This window comes from Mesoplodon bidens (genome assembly GCF_964165515.1).
Source record: "Mesoplodon bidens genome assembly, chromosome: 1".
In the NCBI taxonomy this organism is placed as follows: Eukaryota; Metazoa; Chordata; class Mammalia; order Artiodactyla; family Ziphiidae; genus Mesoplodon; species Mesoplodon bidens.
Window position 1 is genome coordinate 5493223 of NC_138176.1, and position 23059 is coordinate 5516281.

The following is a 23059-nucleotide window of genomic DNA, read 5'->3' on the forward strand; positions in this document are numbered from 1 at the left end:
TTAATTTGAGGGTAATTAAGACATTTATATTCCAAACAGCTCCTGGACATCAAGCTCTCCCTGAGCTAGCCAGGCACAACCATGACTTGCCATTTTCACCTCAAGACAGCACAGTCCAGTGAATTCTAAAACACAATTTTCTTATGAAAAATGAACTTTCTGAACTGTTGCTGCTTTAGAGCCAAGAGATTAACTCCAAGAGTCCATGATTCTCTGTGGTGACATAGCCAAGGCAAGCCAACTGTTGAAAATGCCAGTCTGGTGTCATGCTCAATCCAAAATTCAAGGCAACCCTTGTTGAGTCTGTGCTCTAGGACCAGGTACGTTCCTGGGACCTACCTGGAGGTTCTCTGCATAACCTGCACCCAGATACGTTGTGGCAACAGGCCAAGGAAATTGCTTACGTGAGTTCCAGCCGTTTGATGCTTTATGAGGTTTATCATGGGTCACTTCCAGTTACAGATTTCCCCAGGCAGGAGTAGTTGCTTAATGCATGGGACTTAAAGGGATGCAATGGCTGTGTGATTCTGAGCAGGTTTCGAAAAAATCTTGTGCCTCAGTTTCTCCATCTGCAGCTTGAGGATAGCAGTAGTACCGCCCCTGTGAGGCTGTCATGAGAGTCAAGGAGAAGATGCAAGTGAAGTGCCTAGGACAGTGCTGGCATTTGGTTAGGACACAGAAACAGGGAACGTATGGACTGAATGTTGAGGTTATACTGTAACGTGTCCATGAACGAATGCATGAAGGAACGATGAAAAACGACTGTGCCGGGCAGTTCCACTTGTCTCAGACCCTCATCTAGAGAACGTCCAATGTTCTTTTATGACACAATCATTTTTTATTTGTTTTTTAAATTTTATTGAAGTATAGTTGATTTACAATGTTGTGTTAATTTCTTCTGTCCAGCAAAGTGACTCAGTTATACATATGTATAATTCTTTTCCATTATGGTTTGTCACAGGATATTGAATATAGTTCCCTGTGCTATGCAGTATGACCTTGTTGTTTATCCAACCTATGTATAATAGTTTGCCTCCGCTACTCCCAAACTTCCAGACAAAATCATTTTCTTAATGGTAATCACTTCAATCCCCCCAGTAGACAGTAAATGAGCACCCTGGAAAGATGTGCCCAACTTAATATAAAAGTGATTCTTAATGTCCAGGAAAATTCCATGGTGAAGCTTTAGAAAATATCATCCAGTCATCAGTAGAGCTCATAAACTCATCTGAAGGCAAAATAAGTCATCTACAGAACTCCTTGGTGTCTTTACTATCAGTGAAGTTAAGACCACTTCATTACTATACTCAAAAAAAATTCGGCAACAGCAAACTAAACTGATTAAAAAACCTTATTTAGCACCATCATTTCTACTAATAAGCAAATGATTTTTATATACTTTGCAACTCCCTGTGAAACAGAGAGGTGCCTAGGAATTTTTTATTATTATTTTGCCACTGGCAATTAATTCTTCTGATTTGTTCTATTAGTTTGACGATTGGGTCCAAGACTCAGAATATCTTTCCAAACCAGCAGACTGATGTAAAAAAATTACTTCAGTTCAGTTCTTGGCAAATCATGATGATGAATAGCATGGTAGGACAAACTTATTCAGACACACATTTTTCTGTAGTGGCAGGGAAAAGGCTGAAAAATTACTATCAATTGCTTTCTGTAAAAATGCTCTCTCTTTCAAATTTTCCCTAGTATGAAGGTCTTCTGCAGAATGGTGGCACAATACATTCTGACATACCTGGACAACAAAGGCATTAAAGAATGAATATGAGATAAGAGGGTTAAGATTTCATTTCCTTATTATCCCACCCCCCCCATACTCTCCCCAACACAAGGTCCCTTGTGTGCATCTTTTTAACCTCATGGAATAAGTAAGTGTCTCTTAACCACATATATTATCTACCCTTCGCAGGCATGCTCTGTCCCCAGCACCCATAATCTAGTTCAGTCTGTACCTCTCCCTTTTCTTCTCTCCAAAACTGCCTAGTTTTTCGAGTTTCAAATGACAAAGGTCTCCAGATATCCTCGGTACCCAGCAGAGCACCAAAGACCAAAGAAGCCTTGTTCTCTGTCTTCTCCAAACTACCCCCGGATTGTGATTGTTTCAGGTTAATTCTTTGGTCGGAGGACACACAGGCTGCAACGGAGAGAGGACTTGCCTCGATACTGGCTCAGCACGGAGCTGGATCTTTTCCAGATTGGAGCGTCAGAGCTGGCACTTTGCAGACACCCTGCCCCCGGGAGGTGGGACAGCGCCATCCCTTCTTGGTCTTTTGCACGGCTTTCCACCCCAGTCTTACCTTCAGGACACACTCTAGCCACCCAAGGTTACAGGTCTAATGCAGTGTTTCTCAACTGGGGATGGTTATGCCCCCCCCCCCCCACCAGGGCCATTTGTCTGGAGCCACTTCTAGCTGTCACTTCGGGGTGGAGGTGCTACTGATATCTAGTGGAGAGAAGCCAAGATGCTAATAAACATTCTATACTGTGTAGGAGAGCCCGCCCAACAAAGAATTACCCAGCCTGTAATGCCAGGAGTGCCAAGGCTGGGACACCCCGGTGTGACCGACAGCAAACTCTGCAAGGATTATTTTTGATGTCCTCTAACATGATTCCCAGCTCACTGTTCAAGGCAGAATTGATGAAGTACCTGCATTTTCTCTAAGCCTTTCATTCAGTAACACTAGTGAAGTGCTGGACCACGCCAGTGCCATGCTGGCATGAGACATCAACTTAACGGAGTCCCCAGACTCCAGGGGGGGGGCAGTTCCATTAACTCACTCTCAGACAGGGGCTCCGGCTTCTCCTCTCTTCCCCTTCTCTGAACCACCACCCCCGTTAGCCTGCAATCCTAAGTCAGTAAGGACTAGGGACGTGGGGAAGTGTCCTGCCTCTCTGTTCACTGGACACCTGAGGGACCAGAGACAGCATGGACTCGGGGGTCAGGTAGATCAGGATCCTGCCAGCATGTCTTACTTGCTGTGTGATGATGACTAAGTATCATAACCTCTCTGAACCCCAGTTTCCTCCTTGAAAAGGGACGTGTGGCACTGAAGGTACTAGGCGTGGCCCTCCTCTATCAGCAGAGCTCCTGGGGGCCCACACACTCAATGGGTCTCAGAGCAGCAGCCACGTGATCGCAGTGCCTCTAGCGTTTCACGGAAGTGCTCTGGGAGGGACAGGGTGGCCTGACCCTGTTCTTGTTCCCCTCTCACCGGCTCCTGTCAATGACCTTGCCTCTCCGGGCACCTTGCTTGGACGCCAGTGCCCTGTACAGCCTAGCTTCCTCCCATCTGACTGTTTTCTTCTCGAACACAGGGGGAAAAAAATGAATGCTAACTCACAAACAGCATACTTAACTATATTTTCTCGCTTTCAGTTCAACCCTCAAGAAAGTTCTTCCATGTGCAATACACAGCTGTGAATCTGCCTAATAAAGTGAAGGCATTTTACCCACTGGTATTCCCCCAGAGCAGTCATTGGCCACCTGCATCTTTTTAGTTGCATTTAATAATTCAGCCCAAGATGAATTTGCATGATTAACATAAAGCCTTGTGATTTTATTTTCTTTCAGGATTTAAATCCTGAAACCACCACCATTGTGTTCATTTTCAGAGGTTGTGATCAAAACACAAAACTTGATTTTAGAATGAATAATTTCTTTAAAAAAAAGAAACAACGGTATTTTCAAATACCGCTCTCCACAGAATCAAAGAGAAGCGTTGCTAACACAAACTCTGTGGATGGAGGGAAACCCATGTCCTTTCTGTGGCTACTGTTAACCCGTTAGAAGCAAGCCATACTGCAGAGGTTTTTTTCCTTTATGCTTTTCCCATAAGGCAGCACGGCCCACTATCCCATGGCATCCAGAATGGCTACCATAAATAGATTTAGCTCAGTTCCTCATCGGAGGGCTCTCCACATTTATCTGATCAGGAGCTAGAATCCCCGAGAAGTCCTTAAGAAAAAAATAGCAATTCTCTCGGATTCCAATAATAGATTAATCACGTCATCTTCAAAAAAGTAATAAAAACCCAAACCAAGTAAGTTGCATTTGGGAAACCAGCTGCCTATGAAGTGGAGATGTGCGTGTGAAATGGCAATTTGCAAAGCAGAAGAGGCAACGCCGTCGGGTTTCTTCATGAATATAGTAAAACAGGTTTGTCTAATAGGGAAACATGCCATACTATCAAAAGAAAAACGAGTGTATCCCACATGGAGAAGGAAGCAAGCTTGAATATCTGAGAAGCATTTCAAGCTGTGCCTGCCAGCGATTCTCCGTCTGTCTGATTTTCCTTAACATAACAGCCGACCTCACCTGTTTAAAAATAATTAGGGGGCTTCCCTGGTGGCACAGTGGTTGAGAGTCTACCTGCCGATGCTAGGGGACACGGGTTCGTGCCCCGGTCCGGGAGGATCCCACGTGCCACAGAGCGGCTGGGCCCGTGAGCCGTGGCCGCTGAGCCTGCGCGTCCGGAGCCTGTGCTCCGCAGCGGGAGAGGCCACAACAGTGAGAGGCCCGCGTACCGCAAAAAAAATAAAATAAAATAAAATAAAATAAAATAAAATAAAAATAATTAGGGAGCAGGCAGTAGTCATTCCGGCCCAAAGTTTGTGCTGCCTGTGTTTGCGTGTGTGTTTCTGTTCCACTGACACGTCTGTTGCTGTCTCCGACTGCAGGAACCATGGTCAGTAAGGAACCCAGCAAATGCGCACTCACGACCTCGGCGAGTGAAGTGGAGCCTGCCGCCTGCCTGGCCCTGGAGATGAAATATGCCCTGGATCCCAACCGGCAGATTAAGAAGCGTAATAAAGCCCTGCAGGTGCGGTTTAAGGATATCTGCGAGGCGCAGAACGAGCAGAGGGACACGCAGCTCTCCTCGGGACAGCTGGGCGACAAGCCGGCGGCCTACAGGGCCACCTACCGCAAATACATGACTGTGCCCGCTCGGAGGTCCATCCCCAACGTCACCAAGAGCACAGGTGTGCAGACCTCGCCAGACCTTAAGAAGTGTTACCAGACTTTCCCTCTGGACCGCAAGAAAGGGAATCTCAAAGGCATCCCGGCCGCCGATGCCTTTAAAAGTCAAAACAATGGGTTTGTAATTGATGCGAAAGAGAAGCGTGAGGAAGGGCCCGGGGCGGAGGCCCGGCAGTGGGGCGCGCATCGGGCTCAGAAGGCGGCGGCGTTGGTTTTCCACTCCGATGAGCACGTGAACGCGCTGGACCAGCCCGCCGGGGTCAACTGCGCAGAGCCATGCAAAACCCCCGACCTGCACCGCTGCCGAGATGCTCCTCTCCAGATCTCCACGCGTCCTCCCTCCCAGGAGCCTGATGACCAGCTGCACGGGAAAGCAGAGCGCGACCGGGCGACCCCAGACGCCGAGGAACCCGCCGCATCGGCCCACGGGACGGTGTTTAAGACGGAGGTGGCCACCGTTTACGCACCTGCCCCCGGCGCTGGCGCCCCCGAGCTGGCCTTGTCGAACTCCGCCCCCTCGAGCGAGTGGTCCCTCTGCCCCGTGGCCGACCAGGAGCGGAGGAAGGCCTCACAGGCCAATGGGCTCCAGGCCCCGCCCGACGCTGCCCTGGCCTGCTCGCTCCCGATGCGGTGCCTGTCCCCCGAATGTAGTGAAGCGTCCCTGCAGACTCAGGCCCCCCCGGGGCAGGAGCACCAGCCTTGTCCGACAGCGCTCGCTGTGGGTGAAGAATGCCGACAAATCGTGCCTCATACGGAAGTGGTGGATTTGAAAGCACAGCTTCAGATGATGGAGAACCTAATCAGTTCCAGCCAAGAAACCATCAAAGTGCTCTTGGGGGTCATTCAGGAGCTGGAAAAAGGAGAGGCCCATCGGGAAGGGTATGTATGTTCACGCCTTTCTTATGACGCTCTCTGCAGGCGTATCACCCTCAGGGGCCATCAGGAGCCCCCACAGCCCAAATCCTTAATGAGACTAAAGGCTGCATTTCGGAGAACAGGCTGTAGTCTGAGGACACAGCAAGGTCAGAGCGGTCCCAGATTATTGTAGGATGCTAGACCTCATTCAGCCCCACCTGCAAGGCTGACTTGCTGGTAAGCGTTCCTGTGCCTGGCCTGGACTTTAATACCTATTTTTTGAATGAACTGATGGAGCTTTCCTTTTTATCTCCCAGGGCCAAAGGTTTATGATACTGATGAAGTATAATAGGCATGCCAGTCCAGAATATCTAATCTAAATAAGAAGCTAGCTGCCTCTTAGGAACCATATTATGGAAGAGAAATTCGGATGGCATTTTGAAAAGTAAATGCTGACTCACTTACGCTGAATAATTGGAATAACATTGATATTCAGGACTGTATATGAGGTTTTATATTTTATACAACAGACAGTATTTCTTTTTTCCTACTTGGAACGCATAGAAGCAATGCCCATCCTTAGACAAATCCTATCTGTATATCATTAGGAGCAAGATGCCTTTCTCCACGAGCTGCCCTGTGTGTACAGATGGGCAGTAGAGAGAATGAAAGTAGGACTGTCTGCCATTGATAACAGATTGCTGAACTCTGTTTCCCATCTTTTGTACTTGAAATTGTGCTAGGACGGCCAGGCAGTGTGCTAGGCTGATACGAAACAGCCAGCACTGCTGTGCTTCCGTGCTTCTTGAAACCCCGTGTCATGGCTCCCTGGTTCTGTCTAGACGGCCAGACCTTCTCTTTCCCATTCCCCCAGGAAGCTGTGTGGATTCCACCAGCCCATGTGTTGGTTGTGGCATCTGAGGCACTACCCTGTTGCCTCACGTGATCAGCACGCTTCACCCCGTGGGCTCCCACCCCTGGTTAAGTGAGCTGGCAGCCAGCATGAAGATAAGCCAAGAAATGCACTGTCAGGGCAGCAAACCACCCTTGCACAGGATTGTTGTGGCTGAGTTACGTTGTGTTTGCATGTTGCAAACAAAGGGGAGGAGACAACCTCTGTGATCTTAAGGCCTGGCCCCAGAGGCAAGGTGCCTGGTGCAGATGTTGCCTTTGGTGTCTGGCTTCTCCCGCTTCGTGCAGGTGATTCATCTACAAAAGGAGTTAACTCTCAATAACCCCCACCTCCTACGACCTAGCATTGTTTGCAGCCTACAGTATGAAGCAAAACAAGTTGCTAGCCAATCGTAAACTAATCTAACAGTAGATTAATAGTAACCTACCATTATAGAATGGTTTTCAAAAGGCTTTCTTAAATTTTGGGTTTACATCTCATTTTCATCCCACTTTAATCATTTAGACTTGAATAAATACATAACCAAAAGCAACACACTAGGGTGGGTCTGTAAGGGATTTGTCATCAGTAGAACACTCCCATGGAAACATGAAAAGCCCAAACAGGGACCGATCACTGACTTCAATGTAGCTGGTAGTGACTTAAACCAGACAGCAAACTAGAAAGATACCAACATCACCAAATGGGAAATAAACTTCAACAAATGGTATAAAACCAAATGCATATACTAAGTCGCGTGCATCTCACAGGGGTGCGTGCCAAAATAAACACCTGCATGGTTTGAACATCCACAAACACCCCACGCAAGGAGACCTGTGTTCTACACGGAGGCTCCTTCTATTAGAACAGGGTGGAAAGTTGTTTTAAATGGGATCCTCTGAGTTTTCTGAGACTGCATCAGTCTTCAAAGTGGTTTTGAGTTTGTTAAGACATGTCTAGATAGGAATTCTGGCTCTGAGGACTCGGGCGAGGGCTGTACCCCTCCTCTGTGCCTCACTGCTTGACCTGTGTAAGCTGGAGCTCATCACCCGTCCTGCAGACCGAGGGTGAGGCAGACAGGGAGTGACCTTCTAGTGCACGGAGGCCAGCATCAGGTGCATCTGAATGGGTTGGTGTCTGCTGGTGGCATGAGGGTTGCCTTGCTGGTCAGCGGTGTTGGGGTCTGGGGAACACTCAGTGGCCCCATGTCTGAGTCCAGAGTGACGGATGCACCCCACACACTCTCAGTACACAGGCTGCCACCAAGTGCCGTTCCTGCATGCCCTGACCTGCTTTGTCCAACAGGGTGGCCACATGTGGCTATTGAAATTCAAACTCGAATTAATTACAATTGATAATTCCGTTCTTTAATCACAGGATTAAAGAAATATCACAGGTGCCCAAGAGCCACCTGTGGAGACTGACTCCTACACAAGACAGAGGACATTTCCATCATCACAAAAAGGCCTTCGCCCCAGTATCCCCAAAACAAGGGACAGTGCCTGGCTCCTAACCATCTGAGGAGTGAGCACCTTAGATCAAGGCAAAGGATGACTTGACTTAGAAATCAATCTCTAGGTCAGATGTTGTTGTCTGCACAGGCCAAGTTCACGGTAGAAAAGCAGGACCATGTCCAGGTGAACTCCCACACCTAATAATCTTCATTTCTACCTCCCTCTCTGAGCTCTCTGGATAACAGTGAGTCAAGTGGTTTCAAATTCCAAAGCCACCTTGAAGGTGACCCCTCTTGCTCAACTGCCCAGGGTCATTAATTTGCCCAGAATTCAAATTCCCACCACTGTTTTCCATGTCAAAATATGGAAAAGGAGACAGCGGCCTCGGAGGCAGGCAGATAAGAAGCAAGCTCCTTCTCCATCCCTTTCTCAGGGGTCTGGGGCCAGCAAGGGTGGAGAGTGGGGGGAAGGTCTGCTGGTACATTTTTAACAACTGGCTCTCAAAGAAGGGGGAGTAGCATTTGCTGATTCCCATGGTATAAATACTGCCATTGTGGCCAATATCAGCCAGCTCATTAAATCCCGAAAATTTGACCTTCAGCTGCTCTGAGCACTGGACCAATCCCCTGAAGGACATGCACTAGGACAGTCACTTTAAAGGAGGAATTCACTGGACTTATTTTATGTACTCAATCTAAGCCAAGAAATGTTATCTTATCATTGCATCTCATGGTAGAAAATAGGAAAACTCACTCTACTTTATGTAGATTATTATTATAGTCATTGTGTAACATGACAAGGAATTTCATGACCACATTAAAATATTGGAAAACACTCCACGTCATCACCTGTGAAGAATGCTCAGAACCTGGGTACTATCCATTTCTCTCCTCACCTTTCACCCCCAAATTAGCTTGCAAGGGCCTTTGTATAGAAATTTACCTTCAGTAAGAGGAGTCTCAGTGAGGGAAGGAATTCTGTGTGCACTTGACTTAGAAATCAATCTAAGAGCTCACGACTTTGAAACCAAGTGACACATTTTGCCCCCACATCCCCACTGCACTGCAGGCTTGAGCCAGGGCTGGCGAGGCTTCAGGCGTGCTCTTGTGGGTGATGTTAGCCCAGACCAAAGGAAGACAATGCTCGTTGAACTTGGCTAGCATGGCCACGGTGTGTAACTTGAATAGAACTTCTTTTCATCGTTGAGTTTGTTTATGCATTACCAAGTCTGCCAGGCAAGTTCTTGTAATAGTTCTTACTCTGTGCCTAGGAATTTCTGTATCACCAACTAGGACCATTTTCAGTAGCTTCCAAATTATTTTTCAGAAGAGACTCTTTCTTTACTCTCATGTGCTTATATAGATTTCCGAAAGGCCTCAGCAGAGAAAGGTTTCAGTTTAGGCAAGTTACTTAATCTCAGCGAGCTTCAGTTTCATCTTCTATTCAACAGGGACGCTAGAAGCTTAACAACGCTGTCCACAAAGGTCTCAGCAATAACCGACACACAGCGGGTGCTGAAAAAGGACCCATCCTAATATGAGCATTTCAGCGGGATGCGTTCTGTAAGCGAGTGGATGTGCACAAAGTGTTCAGGAACATGCCTTCTTATTCTTAGTCCCTTGTAAAATGTCTGGGCAGTTCACTAACACTGCTCACTTTAAACAATTCAGGTGGCCTTTGATCCCTCTGTTTGTGTGAAGGCCAAGAATGATCCTGCTTATTTCAAAGCTCTCAGCGTTATTCTTGTCTCTTCCCAGGAAGTTCAGGGTCACACAGGATATCTAAATGAGCCACAAATGTAATCGCTGAAGGCTGAGACCGGGCAAACGGGGCACTGAGTTTAGAAACCCAACCAATTCTTGTTAACAGTCGTAATTCCCCAGAGCAGCTGTGGGTTGCTGGGCAGGTGACCCTCCGACCCCTTAGCTCAGGTGCTGCACCCTTACCGGCCACCTCGGCAGGGAGACGGCTGCTTCTAAGATGCTGGCAGCCCCACACGTGTGGTGTCTTGAGGGGTTCACTAGCTAATGACAACCCAGCGATCCTCGGTTCTTCAGAGAAGACCTTCAGATGACATGAGAAGCTTTACTCCACCCATTAAGCAAGAGGGCAGGACCTGCCATTGCCCAGAGTGAGACAGGTTCTTTCACTGGTCGGGTGTCTCCCAGCATCAGCCAAGTGTCACATGCAGGCTTGGGTGTGTGGGAAGGAGGAAGGAGCAGCCGAACCCAGGCCACTCCTGGCCCTTAAATGTGACCAGCAGGTAGAGAGGAAATCATGAAGCTCCAGGGGCTTTGTACTGAGTCAGAGCAAGTGTGAGGCCATCACATAAGACGTGAAAATCCTAAGTAACCAACCAGCCCAAGGTGCCTGGTAGCTTGCAGTGAGCGTTATAAATCCAGTGATTCAATCTCCCGGTCATGGGGTCCTATTCAACCTCACTGAGAAATGGGTTTCTCCACGGGGGGATGTCCCGTTCTCCCAAGTCCAAGTCACATAGCAACAGGAAAGGGAAAAACTAGCCAAGGGAATTGCCCTGAGATCAGGGGCCCTTTGAGGGCATGCTCTCAGTGGCTCTGCAGGCAAAGGCGATAGGAACAAAGGTCTGGGGACGGCCCCGAGTTAAGACAAACCCAGTGTGGAATCCTGTAGTCACGTTTGCTCAACTTTGTTTTTCCTTTCAATCACTGACAACAGAGGCAGCCACAGAATGGGTGAGGGTGTGTGTGTGGTACGTACATGTAGAAATAAGGACCTAGGCCTGCAGGATCTATTTTTACTGAAATCAGGATCAGCTTCCAGTGTAGCAGATGTCAGCAAACTTTTTCTGCAAAGGGCCAGACAGCAACAATTTTAGGCTTTGAGGGCCGTGCAGTCTCTGTTCAAGTGGTTCAGGTGTGCCACTACATCATCAACACAGTCATACACGACACACGTACGAATGAGTACTGCCATGGTCCTAGGAAACTTCACAAAAACAGGCGCTAGCCAGACTTGGGCCAGTTTGCCAGCTCCTGCGACATGGTCCTGTAAGTGTAGTAACCATAGTTCCTCGACCTGAAACCAGGTCACAATATGGGCGCAGGGCAATCCCAGGTATGACTGCCCCACAGACGAGTGTATCATTCATTCACAGGTTCAAAAGGCTTCTACCAGGAGTCTCCTAGTGTTGCACAGTGTGTCAGGCAAGATGGGGGGGACGGACAAGTCATAGAACTCAGGCCCTCCTCTGAAGAGTTCCCAGGTCACTGACACTCTGTCTGTACAAGCCTACGCTTCTCTGTTCATCAGCCCATCAAACCTTCAGGATTCTGCTGGGGAAGTGTGCATGGGCATGTACGTGTGTATTATACACAAACCTGTAATTTACACTGCATATACATACATGATGTGGAAGAGGTCTCACTCTCCCACCAGCAGCAATAAGAGGTCATCACAACACCTATTTATACAATGTGACTTGCTTTCGCCTAGATATTCACGCTGGATGGACAGAAATTACATACTTGCTTTACCTTCTGTCCTTATATTGACAGATCACACAGCAGCAGGCAGTCTTCAGAGGGACCTGTCAGGGGTGAGAAATCTCTCCAAATTTTCTCTAATTATCCATATGCCCAAACAGAATAAACACTGCATCGCAATTACAGAGGAAGCATAGAGGGACAATTTAATTTGTTTAAGTCACAGAGCAGAAAGAACCCACAGGAAAATCAAGCATCACTGCAGCAGCCAGGGAGTAGCCCGGAGTCACGGAGGTCCCAGCAGGAGGCGCGCAGCCTCCCACCCACCCGGAGCCCAGGGGGAAGCCAGGCAGTTAGGCAAGCCCACCTCAGGTTGGCTGTGCGCCCTCTAGAAGGAGACTGGGTTACTCTTGCCCAAACCCACCCAATTAATTGAGATCAAAGTTTTCCACCTGCTTAGCTGGAATGGCCAAATGTCAAAGAGGGGAGGTGGGTGCTTCTGAGGTCTTGACAAGCATCCTGGCGGATGTCTCTGGAGTGTGAGCACTGCCGTCCCAGGTGTCTGGCCCTACAGCGCATTGCAGGACAGAGGGGGTGTGAGCCGAGGGCAGCGCACCGCGTCAAGCTCAAAGACAAATAGCTTCGCCTCCTGCCAGCCGCACCCCTGTCCTCTCAGGCTCCCTATGTGAACGGGATGGGAGCGTCAGCGGTCCATTTTCTGATGTTCTTGAGAAATCGGTTTGGGTGTCTCTGCCCATTTGCTGCAACCCAAACATTGTAGAACACGCCAGCCAGCGGGCTGAGCTTCCCTCCTGTTCACGTGGTTTTTCCATTTTCCGAGAATGACCGGGGCTCTGCGGCCAACTGGTCCTGAGCTGGCCACGTTGCCCCGTCCCTCCCTGTCCTACATGTGCTTGGGGATGGTTATTAACCTCTCCAGCGCCTTTCTCCAGAGGCTTCTGACTCTGTGAAAGAGACCTAAGAACACCCGCCCCTCCTGGGCTCCCCTGGGAGGTTAAATAAAATACCGAGGACCAGGCTCTCTTTGCACACTGTGTGTGCAAAGTTAACTCCTTTCAAGTTACTTTGTTACTGAGAAGCAGCCTTCCAGGTGCTAAAATGCAGGGAGGTGATGCAAGGGTGTAGGTGTGGACACCTTCAGAGAGATTTTCTTGCTTTACTCCACAGGCAGGTCTATTTCCAAGGATTAGGAGGGGCTGAGGATTACAGAATGGAGACCTCTAGCTTTGTGCTTGTTTTCAGAGAAGTGTACGGGGCAAGGTTATTTGGTGTTACGGCCAAGGCAGCTGATGTGCAGTCAGGAAACGTGGTTTTGTTCCCAGCTCATCCTAGCCTCGCCCCTCTGAGCCCCACGCTCCCACATGAAAGGAGGACAGTCCACACGAGACAAGGGACCTCAAGGGTCCTTTCTGATCTAAGAACCAATCCTCCAGAGATGTCCAAGAACTTCATAATTTCAGCCACTGCTGTAAATACATAGAGAAGTTGAGAGAGAGACAGAGAAAGCAACACGGCCCTTTCTACAGATGTCGGTTAATAAACGCACATAGTGGTCCCACTATTAGGTTTTCTTTCTCCCCGATGCCTCAGCCATCCCTTATCTCTTCCACGGCTACACATGCTGCAACTGGTCTCTGTCCTTCTAGCTTGCAATCCTTTGAATAGTCTTCAAGGAAACCCCCCTTTTTTTTCTTTTTCTTTTGTAACTAATGGCTTTTATATATTTGTGATAAAATATTCAAGTTCTAAAGTCCAAGTATAAGTTACCATGTTTTATGATTTTGAAATAGAAGCATGTATGATATTCTCTGCTAGCATTTTCTTCATTTAATACACAGGGCTGCACTGGGTCTTTCCTATAGCTTAAATGTATATAACGTTGTAAATACCATTTTTAAGTTTTTAAGCAATAATAAGCCTTTCCGTCCTTAATATGAAAAATGAAGCACATATATTTATGAGACTATAAAACAGGTTCCAAATTCTTGCTTTGGGCTTCATGTAGGTATCACACATACTTGCAAATGTAACTTAAATAATCTTCCTGTGCAGAATGCCAAAAGAGATTTCAAATACCTCCCTAGCCTTTTAAGTTGGTAGGTGAATAAAAGCCTCACTACTGAGCCACTAGGCCATTCAGACACCCCATTCGTAGATAAAATGAGCAATTCAAGGCATGGCCTGAACGTTTACGGAATTTATGGATTTGTGTCCCAGAACTCGGGTTTAAAAAAAGAGAGAAATGAAATGCAGGTTCTCCTTTTCAAATACTTTTTTTTCTTTTTTAAACCCCATACAATTTCTGCTAAGCTATGCAAAAATGGTTTGAGCTCTATGTCCCATTGGCTCTGGGGGAGAGTTCCAGTGAAATGTGTGTCTCTGGGAAGAGCACCAACAAAGCTCATCCATTTTGAGCACCTACAATATGGTGGCCATTCTGCATTGTCTCCTTTAATCCCCAAAAGAACACTGTAAGGTAGGAATTGCTTCCACCAGGAAACTAAAGCTTGGATATATTAAGTAACAGCCCCAAGGTCAAGACTGGTGAGAAACAGTAAAGACAGAACTCACATCTAGACCCACCAGGCCCCAGCAGTATCCTCTCCCTCCTCTGAAAATGGGAAGCCTAGATGTCTGCACTGGTGTGAAAAGCAGACATTTTTGTTGCTCCTGCCAATTCTGGGTTCTTCCTTTTACTGGATGGGATCAAGAGGCTCCTGCACCCAGACCTGGTAAGGTCCACGTGGATTTACGTTCTGGAGAAAGCACACTTTTAATGCTGGAGGGAGCAGAAAGCACCTTGGAAGGGATCCCGGTAATAAATTATGTTTTTAAGGATTCCTAATCGGTAAGAGGAAGCCCCTCTGTGAGGCAGTTTCAGCAAAATCAAAGCCGTTGATATGGAAGTCCAGGGACCAGCAGCCACATCCATGAGCAACCTTCCCAGGGAAACCACTTCAAAGCTTTCACGTACTGCCTGTCACCTAAGTGGCTAGTCCCGTGTGCCACCCGAGCTCTACCTTAATTTATGTCCACATTCATGTGAGCAAACGCTGAAGCAAAGTTTTTAATGCACCATAAAAACAAGCAAACTTGTGTTTTAAAAGACAGATCTGAATGGACAATTATGAAAAATGAGTTCCTCTAGGTAAAGAAGGCATAAAACTGGGCCTGTTTTGACCCAAAATGGAGTAGATTTTTTGGTCAGTATCTCATTGGTTACAGCACTAGACTGGCTCCCCAGATGAAAGTCTCATAACTGGACATCAAGAATTTTATACTTGCTGACACCAAAATTTGAAGATTTTAATCTTCAGCTACAAGAGCTCTGAAGCATTTGTTTAAAAGACGAGTGCAATGTCAAGCTTCTGAAACAAAGCACAGAAGCTTCACGGAGAGGAAGTCTGATTTAAAATTGTGAACTAACGTGCTCTAAAAAAAATACATCAAAAGAAATTATACATCAAAGATAAAAGCTCTAGGGCCTCCCTGGTGGCGCAGTGGTTGAGAGTCCGCCTGCCGATGCAGGGGATACGGGTTCGTGCCCCGGTCTGGGAGGATCCCATATGCCGCGGAGCGGCTGGGCCCGTGAGCCATGGCCGCTGGGCCTGCGCGTCCGGAGCCTGTGCTCCGCAACGGGAGAGGCCACAACAGTGAGAGGCCCGCATACCGCAAAAAGAAAAAAAAAAAAAAAAAAAAAAAAAAAAAAAAAAAAAAAAAAAGATAAAAGCTCTGTGGTTATTTACCATCAGAACCACTGCCCAACACACATAATTAATTATTTCAAATTAAAACCTCTGTAAGATGGTAAGTGACAATACTACAGCTGAAGAAAATGGCAGCACAGAAGGAAAATTCATTTTCATACGGTATACTCACATTCATATTTTCCTTCTAATTTGGTAGCAATGCCACCAAAATTCATTTTCATTAATTTTCAATAAACTATAGCTTTAGTTTTATCTCTCCCTCAGGAAACAAGTTAATCAAGTCAGCTTCAGCTCAGCCCTAAAAAGTTGTTTCCTTTATTAATAGCTAATCCTGGTGCCCTCTGGGGCCAGTGACTTTTTTGTCATTATTGTCATCATTTTGCAACTTAGCATCTCCTTGATTTCAGGAATATGTGAAGGAAACTGGAAGCTCTGCCCTATTTGTAATATAACTGGGCAGTTCTACATGCCAAATAATAATTAATATCCGCCCCGATTTTTACATATTATGATTTTATATTATGGAAATAGGATTAGAAAACACTAAAGAAAAAGTCCTGCCCTGACAATAGTGTTCATCTCCGTGCCTGTCTCTGTTCGAATCTCCACGTATTTCTGATAGGAGTAATAATGACTATGCAATAATAAGAAGACAGTCCCTCTTCTTCATCAGGCATGGCTCTGTGTAAAGGCAAAGAAGGAGAGAGCTGGGGCAGGGCCCAGGGAGAGGCACAGACCATGAGACCCCACGCTGGAGGAGAGGCAGGCAGCTGCTGCCGACCCCCGGGGACGAGAGGCTGAATGGCCTTGACTCCCCATGCTGGCGGCCATGCAGCACCACTCACCACCATTATAGCTTCCCTTTAATTCTTTGTAATGAAAACAAGCATTAAAAGCTTCCCTAACAGCCAGAGCCTCCCCAGAATAACAGAGTCACCGCATTTGTTGGGGGGCTGGGCTAATAAAAGTTAATTTGTCAACGGCGTCTTAAGAAAGCCACCGAGTTCATTATAGATGGTGTTTGCCACTGAAACGTGTTCACCAGGATTCCTTCTGGGATAAAGAAATGACATTTCCTGGGGTGAGGAGAGGAGCTGGTTTAGGTGCAGACTAAGCCACTTATTTTAATAACTGGGTGTGGGAAGCAGAGGATGACTGACCTTTCCCACTTGTGTGGGGAAATTTAAGATGGCATCAGGGTAATACTTTTAGACAGACGTTTTCACCGGATCCAGCTGGGAACATCAGAGGACTGACCACCCTGTGGGTGGGTATCAGTTAACCCAGCAGATACTCAGGCAGATTCTTCATTCATGCATTCACTCGTTCATTATTCAAAAATATGTCTTGAGTACTCGCTACACTTCAGACCCCAATGTGAGCACTAAAGGTCCATCAGGGAATAAACAGACAAAATCTCTGCCCTCGGGGTGCTGACATTCTAGTAGGAGAGACAGACTGAAAAGCAAAATCATAACTCAAATTTATGGCATGTTCCACGGTGGTAAGTTTAAAGCAGAGAAGAGAGGTAGGGTACTGACTTTCTATCAGTCACGACAGAAGCCGGCGTTTACAAAGCACAGCTCCAGCCCTGCTCTCCAGAAGGTACCAAACTATGTGCTGGGATTGGGAAGACGGCTGAAGTTGTGTCCACGGCCACCAATATGCTCTCAGCCACACAGGAGAAAGACACCTCTATTGGACATCATCAGCAGTCACTGTGGAATGATCTGGAAAAGAGCAGGGTGCTGGGAATTTGCCAGAAGCCATGCTGGGCAGCCTATGAGGGAACAGCGGAGCTGGTCCAGACCAAGGATGCTGGTGTGAACGAGCACAGCAACTGCCCCACGGAAGGAGTGCTACGTTTTGAAGTGACACAACTTACTCCGTTAACTGAGGAGCAATTCCTTTATCTTGGAAACAAATGTCCTCTAGAGTTTAAGTGTCGTGAGGGCAAGGTCTGTGGTTTTTTTTGTTTTTGTTTTTTGTTTTTGCGGTACGCGGGCCTCTCACTGCTGTGGCATCTCCCATTGCAGAGCACAGACTCCAGATGCGCAGGCTCAGCGGCCATGGCTCAAGGGCCCAGCCGCTCCGCGGCATGTGGGATCTTCCTGGACCGGGGCACGAACCCGTGTCCCCTGCATCGGCAGGCGGACTCTCAACCACTGCGTCACCAGGGAAGCCCTAAGGTCTGTGTTTTATTCATCCAAGCAACTGCTCCCCAGCAAAGGGCCACGCACAAAGCTGGCGAACAAGAACCATCCCATGGACTGAACACGCAAACATAGTGAAGGCCAGTTGGTTACTTTGGCTAATTTATAGCAAAGTGCTTGAAAGTCTATAATCAGAACACTACACGGAAATAACTAGGATTACTGAAAATCATCCTGATGTGTTTAATAAGCTCACACGGGGTTACATAGAGAGCTCGTTCTTCAAGGGTCCACATCTCAATTCTTGGCTCTGGGAGAATGGTGCGTGTACAATTTTGAGAACTTCACCCTCTAGTGGACAAAATTAAGTAAGGGTAACACGAATGGGAAGAAGAAAGATCCAGCTCAAGCTATGACTGGGCTGTGCTCTAAAACATCACTTCTAAGTAATCTGTTTGGACCTCTGCACGATTTCCAACAAGCCAAAATCATAGATGCTGTTAGAGTTCCCAGGCTAGCCCTCAAGCTTTTTCAGCTGTGTTGAGACTCAACAGAGAATGCTGTGAAATCTAACAGTCAAGTTTGTAGAGAGATTATTTCTTCTAACACAGGACTCCAAAAATGGATCTCCCTTAAAGGTGCCAACCAGAACAACTCTTATTTTAGGCAAGCGACATCTGGAACATACACATTCAAATTCAGGAGGATCGCATGAGTGTGTGTGGAAAGAAGTATTTGATGTCCTTCAATCTCCATGAGAGCCCTTTCCTCCAAAAAGAAGTCCAGAAGACGAAACTAGAAACAGAGGAAACCAGTGGTTAATGAGAATGGTCTTACTGCCTGACCTCACATCTACAGGCCAAAGAGCAGGAGAAGAGAGAAACCAGGGTCCTGGAATAAATGATTGCTGGCTAAAATTCTCTGAATACAAACAATGCAGCGACTATAGCCAAGAAACTGGTGCAGGCGCTGCTCTACCATATTCAGGGAAATAAACAGAAAACATGGAAGTGAGTCTTTTAAAGCTTTCTTGAAATGTCAAGAGCTGCCAAATTCCACTGAAACAGAGATCAAACCAACCCTCATAGATTGACGGAGACAAAGTTACCTTCCCAAATAACTTTATTTTTCATTTGCTCTTTCATTCATCATTCCATGCATCCAAAGCCTTTCCACCTCTCCTGTGACCAGCAAGCCAGATGTTGGCTGGGCAAACAAAGAAAAAGGCAAAGCACGCCATGACGATACCAAATGCTGGGAGTGCTGGTGGAGGAAAGTCATTGAGAGCTGGCCAAAGGGCACGTGAAGAGCAAGTGACGGTGCAGAATTCTAAAAAGGCTTCACAACGACCAGCGCACTTAGACATCCCTAAGGCAGGGGAAAGCAGGGGTGGTGAAGAGATCTGGGGTCAGTGTTACATCTGTGTTCTTCAAACCGCAACCTCAGTCTTTGAAACAAACTGCTTTGTCAGCTTGGGGATTCCAGGCCACTAATGAACAAAGAATCGCTCAGCCTAACATAGCAAGTCGGCCACTGGCTACAAAACGGCTCCCCTCAGCTACTGGGAAAAAGGGACCTGGTCAGACCATCACCAGTGAAAGCCAGTACTGCCTTTTATTGACCAATGGCTGTTCTTGGCATTTGTTAAGAAAACTGGTGTCATATTTTTTTAACAAACTTAAATTGGATGTCCCCCACATCCTGGCATTTAATAGCTCAAGTTAATAAAACAGATATCGTTGAGTTTCCACGGTTATATGGGGAAAGTCTACATTCACTTTAGCCACTAAACAGCTGATATAGGAACTAAACTCCAGTTGCAGGGCATAATCTGGCAAATTCCTAGTGAGAAATTAGACTTAGGAACAAGCCAAAACTACTGCCAGAGGTGGGCTTAAAACATAGGAGATCGTCACTGAAAACAGCTGAGTGTGACTATTTTTGAAATTTAATTTCCCCCAACAAAAGCAGTGGTATCAGTTTATGCCTCTAATTAATGTCACTTTGAGACTATTAAGTGGAAAAGCCCTTTAAGATGCTGACGTAAATGATGGCTCGGTTATCAAGAAGGCACGGCTGCAGCACAAACCTGGCCTAGAATGAGGATGGAAAAAAAATAGTGAGAAGATGAAGTGAGAAGGCTGAAAGAACAAGAAAGATCAAAACGAGGAGAATAAATTAGGCAAGGGCATAAAATGATCACGGAGAGCAGAGACCATGCCGTTTTCTTTGTTGCAGCAAACAGTGAGCAGAGGGCCTAACACATACCTTTGAGTTAATTCAAAGTGACTCAATACCCTACGGAAGAAGTGTTTTGAAGACCCCAATTAAAGGACCACGCCCTGATTTTAACATTACCCAAACGCGTCTTTTGCTTACATGCGAAGAGCTCTAAACTTGCTGAAAATCACCATGTCATTTAAAAGACCCACAAATTAGCAACGGGGTCACTTGCGCTGTGTGTCCTGTGCCGTGCGCCCTGCTCTATGTCCCAAAGTGGAAGTGGAGGAGGGGCCCCTCCAGGGGCATGCTTACACACTGGTGAGGCTGGCTGAGAGGAGAATGCTTTTCTGAAATCTAAAACCAAACACTCCATCCACTGTTCCCCAGGGAATGTGAGAAGAGATTTTTCCTTGGGCAACTTAAGATCTTCTGGCGAAAACAGTGTTGTGAGATGTGGCAGGAGAAACAGCACATTAAAGCCAATTCAGTAATCCAGTACCAGTGATTACAATTCAATACCATAGAATTATTTCCACTTGCCAACCATGCTTCTCTGAGCTGCTTATAACTTTGTCAGACTTTGCTTTTGAGAGCAGGCACAGTAAGAGACATTTTTTTTCCCTTTCCGGACCTTTCCACCAAACAATTTTTCTCTGCTGGGGCTGGAGTGGAGACACAGGGTTGTCAGTCTCCACTCTCAGGCCCCATCTTCAAGGTCTCAGAGACACTGAGCCACTTGGACATGGAGCCAGGAAGAAAGCTTCCGGTGACCTTTCTGTGATATTTTGCAGTGCCCTCTCCTACCACCCAGGGCCCAGCTATCTTAGATCTCCCTGTGATGCGTTCATGAAAAAGCAGATGCCGCCGCCTGTCCCCTCTGTCCCCGGCTCTCCATCCCTGCCTCCCAGGACACACCTGTGGTCCAGCTCAGGCTGAAGCTGGCAGACATCCTCCTTCGTTGATCATTCCTAAGGCTTTGTGACAAAAACCGCCACACCAGCTCCACCCTTTGCCTTTCCTTCTTTGTTTCTGTTGTTTAAATCCCATTCCTCATTGCCTCTTTTGTTGCTGACGTGCAACAGGACTAACTGAAGACTTGCAGACCCAAAACTGTCACCGACGCTGTCTATTTTATGCAAGTGGACAAAAGTATATTTTTACCTTCAGGAATTTTGGATAATGACAACTAAAGAATTGGAGCAGATGTCCTCGGAAGCCAAAGGCAGCTAGAGAAACTGGTGAACCACATTCTGAGTTAAACCTGAAAATTCTAGGCCAGTAAGAAAGGAGGATCTGATGTTTTCTTTGAATGGGGGTGCCCCAACTAGAGTTCCATGCTGTCTGCTATAAAGGACACTCCTTTTGCTTTCTTGAAAGTACAGCAAGGTCTTCTGAAGAAATCTGTTTCACCACAAAGCGGAAGTGGAAATGACTCTCATACTGGACTCCACCAAAACTACCTTGTAAAATCAGCTCGAGCAAAACCTTCTGCTTTAACAAATCAAGAACAACAGTCCCTCCCTGTGCTTTCCACAGAGTCCATTCTCTTTACATCCCTATTAATTTCATAACTGAAGTCGAGTCTCCTTTACCTTTCAATAAAGCCCACCCTGACCAATGAGTGTCCAAAGGGCATCAGAGAAGGAGAGGGTCGGGATCCCAGAAATGGTCCCTGGGTTAGACCCGAGATCTGGGGGGATGGGAGTCAAGAGGGTCAGTGGAACAGGAGAAACGGCACCTCGGACTCTCGGCGCTGTCCTTGGTGCTGAATGTTATGATTTCCACCCCCTACCTCCCCCCACCACAGTAATATATGCTGTTGAGTCCAGAACATTGACAAATGGCAACTAACTGTAGTGAGATGAGAAACAGCAAGTGCTGCAAAGATCAGTGCATTAAAAAATCCATGTCTGCAGTGAGCATGCCTATCACTGGGATCCAAAGAGGTTTACACTAGAAAGTGAGAACCAGAACTTTTCATAATTTATACTTTTCATATGCTTTTTTTTTTTTTTTTTTTTTTTTGCGGTACGCGGGCCTCTCACTGCTGTGGTCTCTTCCGTCGTGGAGCACAGGCTCCGGACGCGCAGGCTCAGCGGCCACGGCTCACGGGCCCAGCCGCTCCACAGCACGCGGGATCCTCCCGGACCGGGGCATGAACCCATGCCTCCCGCATCGGCAGCTGGACCCCCAACCACTGTGCCACCAGGGAAGCCCCCTCATATGCTTTTTGCACTCAGAATTTTTTTCATTAGATTTGTCCATTACTGGACTTCAATATGAGAACACAGAGACTGACTGTATTATTGGGTTAATAAATTAGTATTAACCAAACACCCAGCGTGTACCAGGCATTGTGACAGGCGTGGGGTTATAAACCTGTATAAGGTATAGGTTCCTCAAAACAAAAGAGAAGAGAGTTTTATAAAGGTAGCAATTAATGTGCAAGACAGGAAATTTTTAATTTTTGATCAAGATGTTCTCCCTCTGTGGCTTTGACATCAATAATCTAAGCTCCCTCTTCTCCAAACTTCTAATCACAAAAGACCTCTAGCCCTCCTGTCACTGGAGAAGCATCTGCTCCAGCAGTTCAGAGTTTCTGGATCGCTTCTCTTTTTGGCAGTGGCAATCCAGAAAGATAATCATTCCAAGTATTGGTTTTATGACTTGTTTCCAAGTGAGAAGGAAAAAATAGGGACATTCCATAATGGCACTCTGTGTTCCCTGTCCTGTAGAAAGGACTCATCTGTTTTGTCTGTATTTGGAGAACACATTCATTCAGATTCTGCAATGCAATTATTAATGGGACCATAAAATCATCAGCGAAGCCAAACCCTACATCTTGTAAGCCCCAAGGACAATGAGATGGATTATCAAAGCAACAAGCACAGTGGGTTACACAGTTCCAGCCCTCTACTAAGAACACCCTCAATGCTTAATAAAACTGTAGTGGACATACCTTGATTAACAATAGCTACTGGAGGCAGCCTGTGACTTAACCATACGACACAAGGACAACACTTTAACTTTCATCCACCAATTAATCTCTCACTGACATCCGTTTTTATGAACTACCTTTCTGGACTCCAAACATTTGAATCCTTTCAAAAAGAGAGGTCCTTAACAAAACCATGGAAACATCCTGAAGGGTCTTCCCGAGAATAGTTCGTGGCAATGAGATCTTGAAAACACTTCTCACACACGGTGGCAATATGGCGGACCACCAAATTTTCATTTAAATTCGCTAACAAAGGGGGGACCACACACAGATATGTCTCTCTGTAAAGCAGA

The 23059-nt window shown here is 46.7% G+C and overlaps 2 protein-coding genes across 3 annotated transcripts in view; one reads left to right on the plus strand and one right to left on the minus strand.

Annotated features, from left to right (window-relative positions):
* The window catches only part of DOCK1 (dedicator of cytokinesis 1), a 535086-nt gene that overhangs the window by 275830 nt on the left and 236197 nt on the right, over nucleotides 1–23059 (minus strand). The gene's annotated exons all lie outside the window — the stretch shown is intronic.
* The window catches only part of INSYN2A (inhibitory synaptic factor 2A), a 38720-nt gene continuing 19454 nt past the window's right edge, over nucleotides 3794–23059 (plus strand). Inside the window, exon 1 of the mRNA XM_081220509.1 lies at nucleotides 3794–5875. Coding sequence (XP_081076635.1) covers nucleotides 4701–5875 — 1175 coding nt within the window. The 5' untranslated portion in view covers nucleotides 3794–4700. The remainder of the gene's footprint in view (nucleotides 5876–23059) is intronic.